Here is a 15,270-nt window from a genome sequence, read left to right as displayed (position 1 = left end):
GTTTATAATCTTACTTTGTTTCATGAGCATTAAATTCGAGAATATATTTCAAAGCTAGAATTATTTACATAACGATGTTTTTAGATCTGTTTGATCTGCCTGATGGGCGTGATCGGGTCGCGCATGGACGTGTACGCGGCGGTGTACGCGGGCTGGCTGCTGGCGCTGGTGTCCTGCGCACGCGCACGCCTGGCGCGCGTCTGGCCCGCCTTCACCGCCTGCCTCACCGTGCTCGTGCCGCTGCAGTACATGCTCTCCGTCGGCTTCCTGCCGCAGCTCTGCCTCACCTTCCCCTGGAGCGGTGACACGCAGGTTGGAATTCTTTCTTTCTCCCCCTCTCTCCCCACTTTCATTCCTCCATCTCCTTCTGTACTTCTCATATGTGCTTAAAAATTGTACTTTTCGATACTTACCTTTGGTTTAAATAACTTTGCAGCAAATGAAGCACGTGCGTTCCTGGCTGTACCTGCCGTACCCAGCGGAGCCGCCTCATGCAGTCAAGTTGATCTTCGACTACTTCTTGCTGCTGTTCGCGGCGCGGCAGCTGCGTGTGTTCCGGCTGGAGCGTACGCACGGCACCGCATACCCCGGCGGCTCCAACAGCGAGGACATCGGCAAGGACTGGGAGACGCCCAACTTCGTTAACCCAGTCCCGGACTTCCTGGATTACGTCGGGTGAGAATATTCGACGACATTGATGTAGCAGAACGAACACAAAGATTAAAGTGTTCTGGTTAAAATTCTTAACAAGGAACCAGATCGATCGTTGCTCACAACGGAGACCGCTGGCAACTTCTAACTTTTTTCTGTCGTCTTTTCCAGGTCGTGGTTAGATGTGATCAAGCGTATGGTGTTCCTGGGGATGCTGTGGGTGACGTTGGCCATCATGTTTATGACGGGCACCAATCGTGTCAACCTCTTCTCTATGGGCTACCTCATTGGCTCTTTCATTTTCCTCTGGCAAGGCACAGACTTCTATCTGCGGCCGAAAGAAGCTATTTTACAGTGGTAAATACATTTTTGTCATTAATCTTGTTTTTTTTACTTTGTACTTTTATTAACCCCCTTAACATTATATTTCATATCCATTTTGGATCTATCGCGATCACGTGACATATGCATATGTTTTGTTGTAAACTATTGTAATGTTGTTTGTCGTGTGTTGAGGTGGTCGTGGTTGGTGCGGTACAACGTGTGCGTGGTGGTGGTGAAGGCGCTGCTGCAGATCCCGGGCTGCATCTTCAGCGGCGCGATGCAGGCGCGGGCCTGCTGGCTGGTGCAGCTGCTCGGTATCGGCTGCGTCGATAAGTTCGCCGGCGGTAACATCGCGCGCTTCATCAAGATGCAATACGACAAGGTGACTGCACACACAGGCTCTACCTCGTACACTCATATACATGCAACATACGTACATTTACCTAATGGTCAAATTTATATGAAAAGCAAAAGACAATCAAATGATTTCGTCTTAATATAATGTTATTTCTATCACTACATAATATGACTTATAGTTGGTTTCTGAGACCAAAATCACTGTATAAAACATATCGTCATCACTCTTATTATCATTGTCAAAATAGAGATAACCTTATGTTATTGCTTTGATTGACTCACTTATGTAATGAACTTATATCTGTATTCATAAAATCGTGAAATCATATAAACTCGCATAATTTCAGGATTCAGCGTGTTCTGTGCCCCAGGAGGATATCGGCTTAGCGTGGGACGGCGTCTGTTTCGCTTTCTTAATACTCCAGCGTCGTCTTTTCCACAGTTACTACTTTTATAGAGTCATCGACGAAAGCAAAGCAACCACTGTACTTGCTTCCAGGTAAATCTTAATATATATTTATAATTTACTAGCGACCCGCCCCGGCTTCGCACGGGTGCAATGCAAAATATACCTACTACAGAATAAATGCACAATTTATTTAAGGTACTTAAATGGATAAGGATTAATGCTGTATTGTTTAAAATCACTTCGTAAAAGAATAAAAATGGTTATGCTGGGTTATCCCTAAGAGATAGACATATACCATCGCGGACTTTTTTGTTGAACTTTTTAAGGTGAACAATACTGTAGTACATTATTTTGGTCTATCTCGTAGGGTTCAGCCAGCGTTTGCAATATAAGCGCAAAAAAACGTGCTTATTTACGACATCACATTAGAAAACTTTAAATTTATCAGTGTTTCTCTACTATATTATGCATTTATTATACATACAAACCTTCCTTAAGAATCACTCTATCTATTAAAAAAAACCGCGTCAAAATCCGTTGCGTAGTTTTAAAGATCTAAGCATACATACGGACATACAGCGAAAGCGACTTTGTTTTATACTATGTATTGATAATACATTTTCTTTGGCTATAAATATACTTGTGTAATTTACCAGAGGAGCTGAATTAATTGAAGAGTTACGACAAAAGCAAATGCAAGTGCAGGAGGAGCAGGAAATTAAGATATTAGAAAAGATCAAAGTAAAAATGGAGAGAATTAAGGCTAACCAAAAGAAGATTCAAGGCGCAATGTCCAAGGAGCCTCTGCAACATGACGCTGGTAAAGTAATCTATTTTGTTGCTTCATTAACAATTACAATAAAATATATAATATTTAAACGGTCTTGTGCATCTGTATTAGACCTACAAGAAATCATGATTGTTTTAATAAATTTTCCTGTGATCAGAATTCGTAAATGGAATCTCCAACAAAAATGAAAATCAAGCAACCATAGTGTTGTATTCATTATTTTTATTAGTAAGATGAGCAAATGTTATCGACAATTAAAACATGCTATTAGGTTAAAACACATAATCTTATTAAAATTAACCTGCGTCGCTGACAAAAAAGTGGAAGAGGAGGACGAGGAAGAGACGCAACAGGGGGAATCGGAAGTGCCCCTGGTGCGCGGGGAGTCCGACGCGTCGCGCGGATTCCACACGCCCGACAGCGCCGCCTCGCCCCGCGGATACCACACGCCCGTCAGCGAACCCTCCCCACCACCCTCGCCCCCGCGTACACCCTCGCGCGTCCCACCGCGCACCCTCCCCGCCCTCCCCGCGCCACCTCCCGCATCGCAAGGGGGCCCTCCCTCGCCCTCCTCCGCACTCATGACCGTCTCCCTCGACGCCTACCTCGAACCGCGGCGCATCTCCTTCGAATCTCCCCCGTCCTCGGACCTTCTCCCCCGGGCGCAGAGCCCCGAGGAGTCGTACCCCGTGTTCTCTCCGCCGCCGATCCGGCGCCGGCACACGCTGGCCAGCCCCAGCGTGCAGCGCACCTCCATCATCTCGCAGTCGAGCCGCGCAGAACCCAACTCTCACCACACCTGTAATTGAACTGAATATTGTGCACATTTTACATATCTAGATGTGATTTAGTGCGTCTATAAATATACACTGGAATTGATGTTCCTCATTGTAAATAATGTAAAGCATCGATTTAAAGTTACATATTTAAATGTTATATTATTGTTTCTATTTATATAGGAAGTGAGTCTGGTTGTGCGACTAGAAGGCGAATATTCACTAAGAGACACGAAGGTATAGTCGACATTAACAAAGGGCTGGTGTGGGAACATTTTTTGTTATAACGTACTTTTTTATTTTATGTAAGAGTGATTGTCTTTTAAAGTCTCTCTTCAGAGTAACGAGGAAAAGTTTTTTAATATTTCGAACCGAGAAAATTGAGAGAACGTACGTTTTCGTGTTTTCGAGGTCCACATTCCTCTAGCGAGCACCTAAATTTCTCTGCAAGTATTAACGTCTTACGTTCAATTGGTTTACTAATTCCGCGTCAGGTAGCGCAGCTTGCAATAACTCCGCGGCGCGAGGGTGACGCCGATGTGTTAACTTCGCCAGCCGATATAATCTAGCTGTAATATTTCCTTGGCAGTATCATAAGGTGTGAGACTGTAGTGTTGAGCTGTGCATTTTTCTTATAGCACGAGACAGGCCGCCGTATAAGCCGCCCGCCAGCCATCAGAAGGGTAAAGTTCAGTCTCGGATATACTCGCGCTAACATGTACCTTACTAACCGTTGAGCTTCTAGGTGATGGTATGTAGGCAAGTCGGATGCATTGTTTTGGCGGGAGCTGTCTTATGCTGACGATTAGCTCGTGGGATCGAAATCAATGTAAAAATTGTAAATAATATTCGATGATTTCACGTGTGTCAAAGAAGACAGAACACGCCCGAGCACTGGCTGCATGTCCGCCGATTGGTCGCTTTAGGCTTTTGTTGCACTCGCCGTCATTTTGTGTGTTTGTTTGCATGTTTTTTGGGCAATTTCTCCTAACCGAAAAGACTTTATGTTTACACACATATTTAACACAATATTAGAATTTAATTTTTATTTATCATAGTATTTTAATTAAAATTGCTAATTCATTATAGCTATATTAAAATAAGACTTTATTATATTAATAAAATTATTATATGTTACAAGTAAAGTATTAAAAATAAATCAATAAAATTAATTAATTCAATATACAATCTGATAAAATAGTAACATTATTAAAATATTAGTATTTTAATTTATAATTAAAGTTTATTTTAACTGAATTTTAATGCAGTTACACTAATTCACATCATTTGCTTTACAAACCACACTTAACTTACGAATGACTTCCATATACTAAACAGTTGTTATCTACACACAGCCGTACGATCTGGAGACTACTACATGTTCGATGAATTTGATGACACCGACTTACATTTGAAAGACGACGATTCCAGCTCCGATGAAGATGCGCCTAAAGAAATGGGATTCGGCAAGGTAATTCAAACTATTAAAATTCACGTCAGTTTTATTTCTATGAGGTTTTTGGAACATGAAAGTCGTGGCAAAATAATAGGTTCGTGAACTAAATTCAAAAGAAAGTATCGTTTAAAAAAGGAACCTATAATATTGTGACGATTTTCGATTGCGGTTATGGTATTTAGCAGACGGTCACGATTAAAATGTGGGCATGTTTTAGAGGAATTAAGTGATATTTATGTGGTTATGAAATAAGCATGCTCCATTCCTATTGTCAGTTTAAGGTTGTTATTTATGCATTATCATGTAAGTGGTGTTAGGTCGACAAACAAAAGAGTGAAAGGGGCTTAAGCTTCGGGATGCTTCTAGTGACTAACATAAGCAGTAACTTGCACTGCCTTGAATTATAGCGAACACATGTTGCTTCTAGATATTTAATATTTAATAGTTTTTATACCATTTGAATATATATAAAATCAACAAATTTCTGTAAACAAATGTACACAAAGTTGTACAATCTTTGAATTAGACTTATTTTTCAAGCCAAAGTTGTAACAAAAGAATTTTGCCTGCTCGGATCAATTTTTGGCAAATAAGTATTTGAGGTTTTAAACATAAAGTAGTAATATATATGTGAAGCAATAGAAAAATCTGGAAGCGACAGTGTTGGTGTGTGGGGGAGAGGGAGGGGGAGGGAGAGGGGGAGCAGTAAGGGTGGTGGTGGTGGGTAGCGCTTACCGCGTTGCGTTGGCAGCTGCTGTCGACGGTGATCAAGTCGGACCTGCGGCGCGCGGTGTCGGCTCGCCGCTCCTCCGCGCCCGCAGCTCGCACCGACAGACACTTCTCGCTCGGCACCTACCCGCACTCCGACCCACATCAGGTACACAATACACTGAACACGTGTACATTGGTCCCGCCTCAACTCTACCCTGTTGAGGCTTAGAGTTGTCTTGTCGAGACAAAAAATCCAAGGGCACTTATGAAATAAGAGTCAGCTCTCGAGAAATTGAAAGAAAATCACATGCTTGAAGGGCTCTAAATTTTAAAAATTAGTTTAGATAGAAACTTGTCCAAATTTTACTTTTTTTAAATTTACATTGCTTCCAATTGTTTTGCACAATTTCGTTATCGAAGTCATAATGCTAGATGGTTAAAGTTACCGCGTCACCAAAGTAGATTTCATCTTTATATCGAGGACATATCTTCAAGTTTAGTTTTTTTTTTTGCAAAACTTTGTAGTTACATTTCTATCAACATGACTATGGTAAGTGGACGATGAATTTTATAATTACATTGGTGTTTGGTATTCAGCATGCATTATTTTATATGTTGATTTGATGCTTTTCTTTGTTTGTATTAACACAATACTTAATTTCAGTGTGCTATACATTCATATATAGTTATTTTTACAAATTTACTCCTCGACTTAAATCTTTAACTTTAATTTTCTTTAAATTTTTAACTATTATTTGCTAATTTATGTCATGTCATATTTAATTTACATATAATTTTCAATTAGTCTCAAATAATATAAAAGCAAGAAGACAGAAAAAAATTATAAAATATGTTTGACTATAACAATAAGTTTTTCCTTATTCTTAGTAAATTATTTTTTCCAAATTTACTATCATGAAATAATCTCTAATTTAATGAATTAACTCTTAATCTACAAAACTTCTTCTCTTTCACACACATACATAATTTTGAATGATATTATGAATGTCATAGCTTCGCACGCGGTCGCCGTCGGGCGCGGACGTGTCGGAGCGCGATGGCGAGCTCTCCGACAGAGATCGCCAGCCTTCCGAAATCGATGACTACGGAGCGTTGCCAGGTATGCAACATAAATTATACAAATTACCACCTGATATTAGTAACACAGTTTTGTCGTAATGGCCTGCCAACTAGACTTAAGTCTGTACGTTGTCATCTCACGCGTCTGTATTTTCTGAAATTATGATATTTCCTCACTACAGCTGATCCATTCTTGTTAGTACGGCTAATACTGCAGCTCCCACATATTATAAAATCTCTACATGTATGAAAATGATAAAGAACAATTTAATGTTTGTATGCTATTTATAACTAACAGAGAAGGAATCATCGCTTGAGAAGCTGTACACGTACATGCGGACAGCGTGGGCGTTCATCTCGAGCCTGCTGGTCTCGCTGACGAGGCACCTCATGAAGTACTCCCGCGACTATCGCTATGTCTCTAGAACCCTGTCTGTCGAGAAGAAAATACTTAAGGTTTTAACTTTGCATAAACTACCGAGCTTCATACAACACATAACTTTACAGTTTTGTTAAAAATGCTACATTGTAAAAGCATGTAACGTTAGAAACGTCGCTCAAAATGTAACGTGTGTGGCCTGCATTATTTTACTTACTTATAGACTGGTATCTTTCAGATACGAAGCAAATTTATTCGAACGCTCAATGTTTTGTTATGGTTACTTTATTAAACATCATAGGCAAGCGTCAAGTTGATTCCTCAGCCTTGAATTACCAATATTTTTTTTTATAATATCCAACCTTATGTTTAACTTATTCTGCTTTAGGAAAAGGAAGGCTTCGGTATAGGACTACGCGAGGGTTCTCAAATGATATGGGAGCCGTTGCCGGAAACTTTAGCTCACCAGTAAGTATTAATTACTACTATTTGCACGTTTACGTCTGTACTTTTTAGATTGTTTTTACCATAATAACTAGACTAGAGTTTTGTTGAACTGTGCTGACTAGTAGTGCTGATTAGAATGATCCGAGATAAAATGTTTTTAGAAAAATTTGTTTATTGGTAACAGTTTTGTTCATATTATTTTCGGAGTTATAGCAATTTATGAGCATGTAGCTTTTGATTTAATAGACCTTAGTATGGAGCTGAGTATTGTAGTTTTAAGTGATAGCAATAGATTTTATTTCCACACGCCGCGTAGTATGCCATCGGAGAGGGAACACTCCGACCAACGTCTGCAGGTGCCCTCTGTCGAGATGGGGTTTGTATTACGCTTTTATTGACGCATGTAATTTAACAACCTAACATGTAGGTAATATCAGAATAAAATTAATCAAATTATTACAAATTTGAATTAACTTAGACTAAACTTCTCCGGTTTCATGGTTAAAGATCATCTGACTCATCGTAGAGTTTGTGCCAAAGTAGAACATTTTTAGCATAACTAGCACGCGTCCTTAGATGCATACACAGAGAGCGCATTAACATTTTGATTAATAATTAATATGAATTGAAACTGGAAAGAGAAATAACTGCAAATTGTTTTAAAAAGTTAACAACAATTATATGGAATACTCGATAGCTAAATAAATAAGCCAAAATCAAAGGCTAAAATATAGTTGAAACAAGAGAGAATGATGGGGTATTTGCAGCCGTAAGTTAAGCGAAATAAGCGTACCGGAGATCCGAATACTAGCGCCGAGCATGGAGCGCGGGCTGGACGCGAGCCCACCGCGAGCCGCCTCGCCCGCCTCACCCGCCTCCTCCGACGACACCTCCGAACACGAGAGCGCATTTAGCTTACAGACCACCGAAAGGTTTAGTGAATCGATGGTTCTAATGAAGTTTAGGACCTAGCTTTTAACACCAAAGAGTCTTCTGTATATTGTAATTGTGGCTTCATATACCAGAATTTGCTAATTCGTCATTTATAAAATGTCCTGGTGTTCAAAGAATGTGAAGACACTTGTCCTAAATTTCATTGGATTTAATAAATGTCGTCGCTTGAAATGGGCTTGGCTTTCTTGTTCTTTTCTTCTTTTATATTTTTCTTTTTATTACATCTTCATTACTTTATCCATCGTTGATATGAGAGTAAGTATTTTGTTTATCGCTATATTCCATACACTTCTGGAGTGTATTACTGGAATACAGAATTGTAAGTTTATGATATACATTTTGGAGCTACATTTTTCACCCGAGATCAATTTTGCATTTCTCTTCTTCCACTTTATTTTATCTATACTTTTTATAATAAAATTTTGTTTTTTTCCTTGAAGATAATTATATATTGTTTTTCACAGTTTTAATATGTCTTTCAGCAATTTCTGGCGGCCTTTGTTCGATCTATTTGGTGTATTTATAGCACGTTTTGCATCTTTGGTATTCCAGGTTTTTTTTTTTCGAAGTAGGATTATTAAATATTTGTATAATGTTTTAGCAAAGACGTGACTACATTGGAAGAGCAAGATGACTCGATGTTCAAGCAAGACAAGTCCCCGATTCTACATCTCGCATACGCACTGTGGTACGCCGTACTCGCTCACACAGACATCGTTTGCTATATCATGGTTTTTATTAACCAGGTACGCGTCTAATCTCAATATTATAATTGTTTTAGATTTCAGTGAAAGCGTCGCAGGCTCAGAGGTTAAGTAGTAAAGTAACTTTACCTCAATCTGCAAGTTCAGGGTTCGAATTCTGCCATGTACTACATTGTTTTTCGATTTAAATATGTTCATTTATATTTTTTTATTTATCTGAGATATTGAGAGACAAAGATATCTGTGAAATCAACCAACCGGCTCTGGGCCAGCGTGAATGACTATGTCCTAGTCACCTCTAACTTAGGGTGGGCTCCGAACTCCTCTGTGGGCACGTATAGTGAGCCGATGATGACGAGATTTCATCTGCGTGTTTATTCGTCTTGTGTCTAATGTCCAATATTTCTCAAAATATTGAAAATACCATATTTTGTCTGTTCATTGTTTTAAAGCTAGTTTCAGTCTGTAAAATAAAAAAAAATCTGAGTTTTTTTTTCTTTTTGTTAATATAGATTCAATCAGCGACTATCCTTTCTATCCCGTTGCCGCTCATGGTGTTCTTGTGGGGCACTGTTACTATACCACGACCAACTAAAACATTCTGGGTCACATTAATTGCTTATACGGAGGTAATTTTTTTTTTCTATTTTTTTATTATACACCAAATTCTGAATGTAATACTAAAACTTGTACATACTAAAAAACTTTCTGTTTATAGGTTATCGTGCTGATAAAGAGTATGTTCCAATTCGAGATCCTACCTTGGAACCAGAAGGCGATCCCGGCCAACATGCCCTTCACGGCGCCGCGCATCATCGGCATTGAGAGGAAGTATAACTACGCCCTCTACGATCTGCTGCTCCTGCTCATCATATTTTTGCATAGGTATTTATGATTTATTTTGCATTTGACAGCAGCATTATTTAATCATGATTAACTAGCTGTCGCCAGCGACTACGTCTGCGCGGCATTAAAAAAAACGTAATAAGTACCAAATTTCATCAAGATCCGTTCAGCCGTTCCAAAGGTACCTTCAAACAAACATGCATCCATCCATCCATCTAAACATTCGCATTTATAATATTAGCATGATTACGGAATATTTTAAACTATTTAACATTGCGCTTTGAGTCTAAGGAGCCTAGAGTTATACGAAAAAATGTACTGATGTGGTGAGTCAAACCGAGTTTCAGCACATGTATTCCATTTTTATATATCATTTGTATGTGCCAGGTTCATGCTGAAGTCTCTGGGTCTGTGGAAGGAGTCGTCGCCGGAGCTGGAGCTGCGCGAGGACGCGGAGTACGCGCTGTCGGCGGAGGACACGCGGCTGGTGGTGGAGGGGCGAGGCGCGGACGTCGGCCGCAAGTACCTGCGTCTGCACGACCGCACCGCACCGTTAGTACACCGTCACGCAAACACTTTACATTAACTTTTTTTTTTAATATATCTTAATGTTCGAAGTGGCTGATTTTAGATCAACTGACATCCTATTCAATTTTCCCTTGGATGTCCACTCAATTTTTGGAGGGAAATATCTGTGATGATGCCTGATTATTTATTCTTTGCTCTGTTAGTGGTATACATGTGGTTCTCTATATTTATTTCATTTCCAAAAGATGTTAAAATAAACTTAGAATATAGTTGAAATGTGAGCAAAAGTGTGCGTACCAAAATATCTGTGTTTATCTCCTACGCAAATTTGTCCGAAATTCGTAAAGTATATGTGTAGCGAGACATGTCTCTAAACATCGCGATTAAATCAAACGATGTCTCGCTACAACGCCATCTATTAGGGCGCAGCAGAAACGGCGCCAACAATCTGTCTGTGTGGTATGAGACAGCGGTTTATGCATATTTCGCGGACCAGACAGTGGTGTGCGCGCGGCGCGGCTGCGGGAGGCGCTGACAGCGCTGGAGGCGCGGCGCTCGCAGCAGGCGCGCGAACACCAACAAGAACGCACCAACAACATCGATTACGACGTGCGCGTGCGCGTGCGCAGCCGGTACTCGCGCCTTTCGCCGCGCTTCGTGCGCATGCTCTGGACAAGGCGCAACTCCTCGCGATTGTATTATTATAATATAATATACTTGTATCATTGCTAATTATGTAAAATTGTACGTTCTTTTTGTATTTACTTATTAGGTAGTTATAAGTAAAATAGAAAATAAATTATTTCGTTAGTATTTTAGTATATTAAATAAGTAAATTGTAGCTCAGTAGTATATAATTTAGAATATTTAGTGTGTTATATTCGATTGTTCATTCAATATCGCCAAAAAGATAGTGCAAGCGTGGAATTTATCTATTTAATTATTACATTATACAATACTATTCAATATTATACAGTATAGAAAAACGTTATGTAATTACACCTATGTATATACATTATGTCTTTTGAATAAAGTAAAAAAGCTTAACATAATTATAGGCAAGTGGAGGGTAATGCGGAGGCGGGAGGTCAGGCGAGCAGTCTGGCCATCACCGCAGTACCGGAGCTGGATGAGAGGCAGGAGGACGAGCCGGGGCCCTCCAGGCCTCCTGACGACGACCATTACAAGTAAACTTACGCATAACCATTATACACAACTAGCTGTCGTCGGAGACTCCGTCCGCACACTTAAGGAAAAACCTTCATTTGTAGCTTACGTGTCCTTCCAGACTATGCTCTACATCTATGCCAAATTTCAACGACATCTGTTTAACAGTTCTGGAGGTACCTTCTAACAAACACCATCCATCCATCCATCCATCCATTCATTTAAAAAGTAGCATTTATAATATTAGTAACATTGATACGACGAATATGGTCGTATATCGCTTTTATTATCTTTAATAGATTTAAAATTTAAAAATATTTTTTTTATTCGTAACGAATTATATTTCTATTTTCAGAGTAAACGACGATCAAGAGCCGATAATTGCTGTGACAACGACATTGGAAGATACATACAAACATTATCCACAAGTGTTGTTGTTATCGTAAGTATTTTACTGTCTCTCATTACTTTCTTTTAGCGAATACTGAATTGTTTAGTTTTCGTCTATTGAATTATGCAATATGATGTAAGTACGCCCTCTGTTGTATTTAGAGAAAAAACTGGATGGAATTTGCTTGACTTTTATTTAATTTTTCCAGTTTCAAACGCTATTTACGTCCAACGCAGCGCTTCTTCAAGCGTATGCTGGCGCCGGGAGCGCGCGTTACCGCTGATGTGTACGCGTACATGTTCCTGTGCGACTTCTTAAACTTCCTCGTTGTCATCTTCGGATTTGCCGCATTCGGGGTATGTTTTTTTGCATATGCTATAATACTTTTCAAATATCTTGACGGTTCAATGTCATTAGCGCGGTGCACAGTCCTCTCATCCCCGTATCCTGCTATACCCCGTTACACCTAACATTGTGTTCTGTGCAGTGACTTGTGCAAAGTTAGCGCTGCCAAGATATCTGAAAATATTTATATCAATAAAAAAATAATATGAATAACCATAGACGATGTACGGATGTAAATTTTTACTCGAATGAAAAGGGAATACTCGCGGGTATATTCGTACTTTCTACTGCTTACTTGTATGAGTAATCGTTATTATTGTTTCAGACTCACCAGGGTGACGGCGGTGTGCAAGCGTACCTGGAGGAGAACAAGGTTCCAATCCCATTCCTCGTGATGCTGATCCTGCAGTTCGCTCTCATTGTAATAGACCGCGCCCTCTACCTGCGCAAGTTCATGCTCGGCAAGATCCTGTTCCAGTACGCGCTCATCATCGGCGTTCATATCTGGATGTTCTTTGTATTACCATTCATCACTGAAAGGTACTATTATTACTAGCAGTTGCCTGCGACTTTGTCCGCGTGGAATTAAGAATAGTGTAGTTTCGCAATAGTGAAATAATTTTTCAAATTGGTTCTGTGATTCCGGAGCCAAACAAACAAATCTTTCCGTTTTATAACCTTACTAATATTATAAATGCCAATGTTTAGATGGATGGATGTTTGTTTGAAGGTATCTCCAGAACGGCTCAACGGATCACGATGAAATACTTATACATAGGCTACTTATTATGTTTTTTTTTTATTCCTAGCGGACGGAGTAGCGGGCGACAGCTAGTAATATACATTAAGAAATTGTTTCTATGTTTTTATTTTATGCGTTCCTAAACTTGAAATTTGATGATAATTTTTTACTCTTTCAAAAAACTCTCTAAAAACTTTTTTATTCTTTCTAAGTTAATTGTATATATTATATAGGTTGTAATGTATGAGATCTATAGTACTAGTTGCAATTTGCAGGACGTTCAACGCGCTGCTGCCGCCGCCGATGTGGTACATGGTGAAGTGCGTGTACCTGCTGCTCTCCGCGTACCAGATCCGCTGCGGCTATCCGCGCCGCATCATCGGCAACTTCCTCTGCAAGTCATACCACTTCCTCAACATGATCTTCTTCAGAGGGTCAGTTCTACAATCTTATATATTTTGCATATTACATGCGATGTGCATTTCAAAAGTTTTAAACTTCTGATATTAAATAAAAAAAAAACATATACTTCATTAATGAAAAATAAAAAATCTGTGAGGTTCTAACATATTTTTTTTATGTTTTCAGTTAATATGTAGAATTGTTTTAATTTTAAATAAGTAAATAAAAATGTATGTATATTTTTTTATTCAGGTTCATGGCGGTGCCATTTGTGTTCGAGTTGCGCACTCTGATGGACTGGATCTGGACGGACACCTCCATGACGCTGCTCGACTGGCTCAAGATGGAGGATATTTTCGCCAGCGTTTTCCTCCTCAAGGTAAATAATAATACAAACGTCACTTTCAAATGGGATTTGCAAACGTTTCTGGAGTTTTGCAAGTTTTTCTGAGATAATGCTGCTACTACTTCTTGGTAATATTTTTTTTTTTCGTCAGTGTTCGCGTTACGTGGAAGATGAGTTCCCGCAGCCGCGTGGTGTCAAGAAATCTAGTACCTCCAAGTATCTGCTGGGTGGTGGCGTACTTGCCTTCGTCATCGCAATCATATGGTTTCCACTCGTCTTCTTCGCGTTCGGCAACTCTGTAAGAACTAACAAAGACACATATGTAGTATATTTCATACAAAAAGGTTTTAAAATTGAAAAAAGAGTCTACAGAAAAATAATTTACCTTGCTATAATTATTTGTACTTTAATTTTGTTTATTTTTATTTAAAAGGTCGGCCAACCGAACCCACCCACTGATGTGACGGTGAAGATCCGCATCGGACCCTTCCTGCCTGTCTACCAGATGTCGGCGCAGTCACACAACATAGACATGTAACATTCAATTTTTTTTATTGTTAACAATTACTCCTACCTCCTCCTTCTCGGTCTTGATTGAAATAGGGTCTAATCAAAAACTTTGGTAATTAATACCTTAGACCCTTCCTACACAAGGCAACGTATCGATGGCTCCTACGAATAAGGGTCAATGTGCAAATTGATAACTTTTCAGGAGAGGTTCTCAAAGTTTCAACCATATAAACAAATAGGCCGCATATGTCCTTTTACTTCAACAAAAAATAACATTTACACCACTTGTAAATTAGTATTTTGTTTATTGTATTTTTTAACTAAACGAAGAGGTACCTTTTAACACAAAAAAGAAAAAAATCATGAATTTGTTACTTTAGTCCTTATACTTAGGACCCATCGGTATAAGCTCGCTAAGCGACTTAAGAAATATGAACTCTACGCCACCATACAATATAAGTTACAATGACTTACATTACCTTTAGTAGGAAGAGCCTAACAGCTAAGTAATCAAGTGTTTGATGTATTGTTTGCAGCTATTCTGAGCAAGACTACACGCAGCTGAGCAATCTGTACGCTCGCGACCGCACTGCGCAGACCTTCCTCTCCAACTACATGTACAACGACGTGGCCGTCATCACCATCAACCCCAACTCCACCATGAAGTGGGAGATCTCGCCGCCGGAGCTCGCGCGTCTCGAGCGCGAGGCTGCTTCTAGTGAGTACACCACACACACAAACACAACCAGTGTAAAAGCACATAAATAAAAAAAATTGCTTGCTTTGATTCTACCAAAAGAACTCCAAAAGCCGAAATAAACCCATAACTGAAAAAGAAAGCCATTTTGTGTTGAACTAATTTAAAAATTACATATTTTTGGAATTTTGTGAGTGAAATTTGACGGAATTCGTTGCTATGACTACAATCCACAGATTACTTTGTACCTAAAATAAA

At 39.4% G+C, this 15,270-nt stretch overlaps 1 protein-coding gene across 8 annotated transcripts in view; it reads left to right on the top strand.

Moving 5' to 3' along the window:
• The window catches only part of LOC106713314 (piezo-type mechanosensitive ion channel component), a 52,803-nt gene that overhangs the window by 27,842 nt on the left and 9,691 nt on the right, over nt 1–15,270 (top strand). For 2 of the 8 annotated variants that reach the window (XM_045680788.1, XM_045680678.1), the window contains 28 exons: nt 85–312; nt 437–675; nt 823–1,008; nt 1,168–1,357; nt 1,680–1,831; nt 2,398–2,561; nt 3,491–3,544; nt 3,946–3,990; nt 4,663–4,778; nt 5,515–5,640; nt 6,489–6,594; nt 6,853–7,010; nt 7,322–7,401; nt 7,697–7,756; nt 8,148–8,312; nt 8,936–9,080; nt 9,551–9,667; nt 9,757–9,923; nt 10,272–10,436; nt 11,471–11,599; nt 11,935–12,021; nt 12,179–12,326; nt 12,641–12,855; nt 13,333–13,491; nt 13,712–13,838; nt 13,957–14,103; nt 14,239–14,339; nt 14,852–15,033. In XM_045680788.1, the coding sequence (XP_045536744.1) occupies nt 85–312; nt 437–675; nt 823–1,008; nt 1,168–1,357; nt 1,680–1,831; nt 2,398–2,561; nt 3,491–3,544; nt 3,946–3,990; nt 4,663–4,778; nt 5,515–5,640; nt 6,489–6,594; nt 6,853–7,010; nt 7,322–7,401; nt 7,697–7,756; nt 8,148–8,312; nt 8,936–9,080; nt 9,551–9,667; nt 9,757–9,923; nt 10,272–10,436; nt 11,471–11,599; nt 11,935–12,021; nt 12,179–12,326; nt 12,641–12,855; nt 13,333–13,491; nt 13,712–13,838; nt 13,957–14,103; nt 14,239–14,339; nt 14,852–15,033 (3,958 nt within the window). The remainder of the gene's footprint in view (nt 1–84; nt 313–436; nt 676–822; nt 1,009–1,167; nt 1,358–1,679; nt 1,832–2,397; nt 2,562–3,490; nt 3,545–3,945; nt 3,991–4,662; nt 4,779–5,514; nt 5,641–6,488; nt 6,595–6,852; nt 7,011–7,321; nt 7,402–7,696; nt 7,757–8,147; nt 8,313–8,935; nt 9,081–9,550; nt 9,668–9,756; nt 9,924–10,271; nt 10,437–11,470; nt 11,600–11,934; nt 12,022–12,178; nt 12,327–12,640; nt 12,856–13,332; nt 13,492–13,711; nt 13,839–13,956; nt 14,104–14,238; nt 14,340–14,851; nt 15,034–15,270) is intronic. The other 6 variants (XM_045680745.1, XM_045680713.1, XM_045680858.1 and 3 more) reach the window with 6 other exon arrangements.

This window comes from Papilio machaon, chromosome 1 (genome assembly GCF_912999745.1).
Source record: "Papilio machaon chromosome 1, ilPapMach1.1, whole genome shotgun sequence".
Classification (NCBI taxonomy): domain Eukaryota; kingdom Metazoa; phylum Arthropoda; class Insecta; order Lepidoptera; family Papilionidae; genus Papilio; species Papilio machaon.
This window is presented reverse-complemented; position numbering and strand designations above follow the sequence as displayed.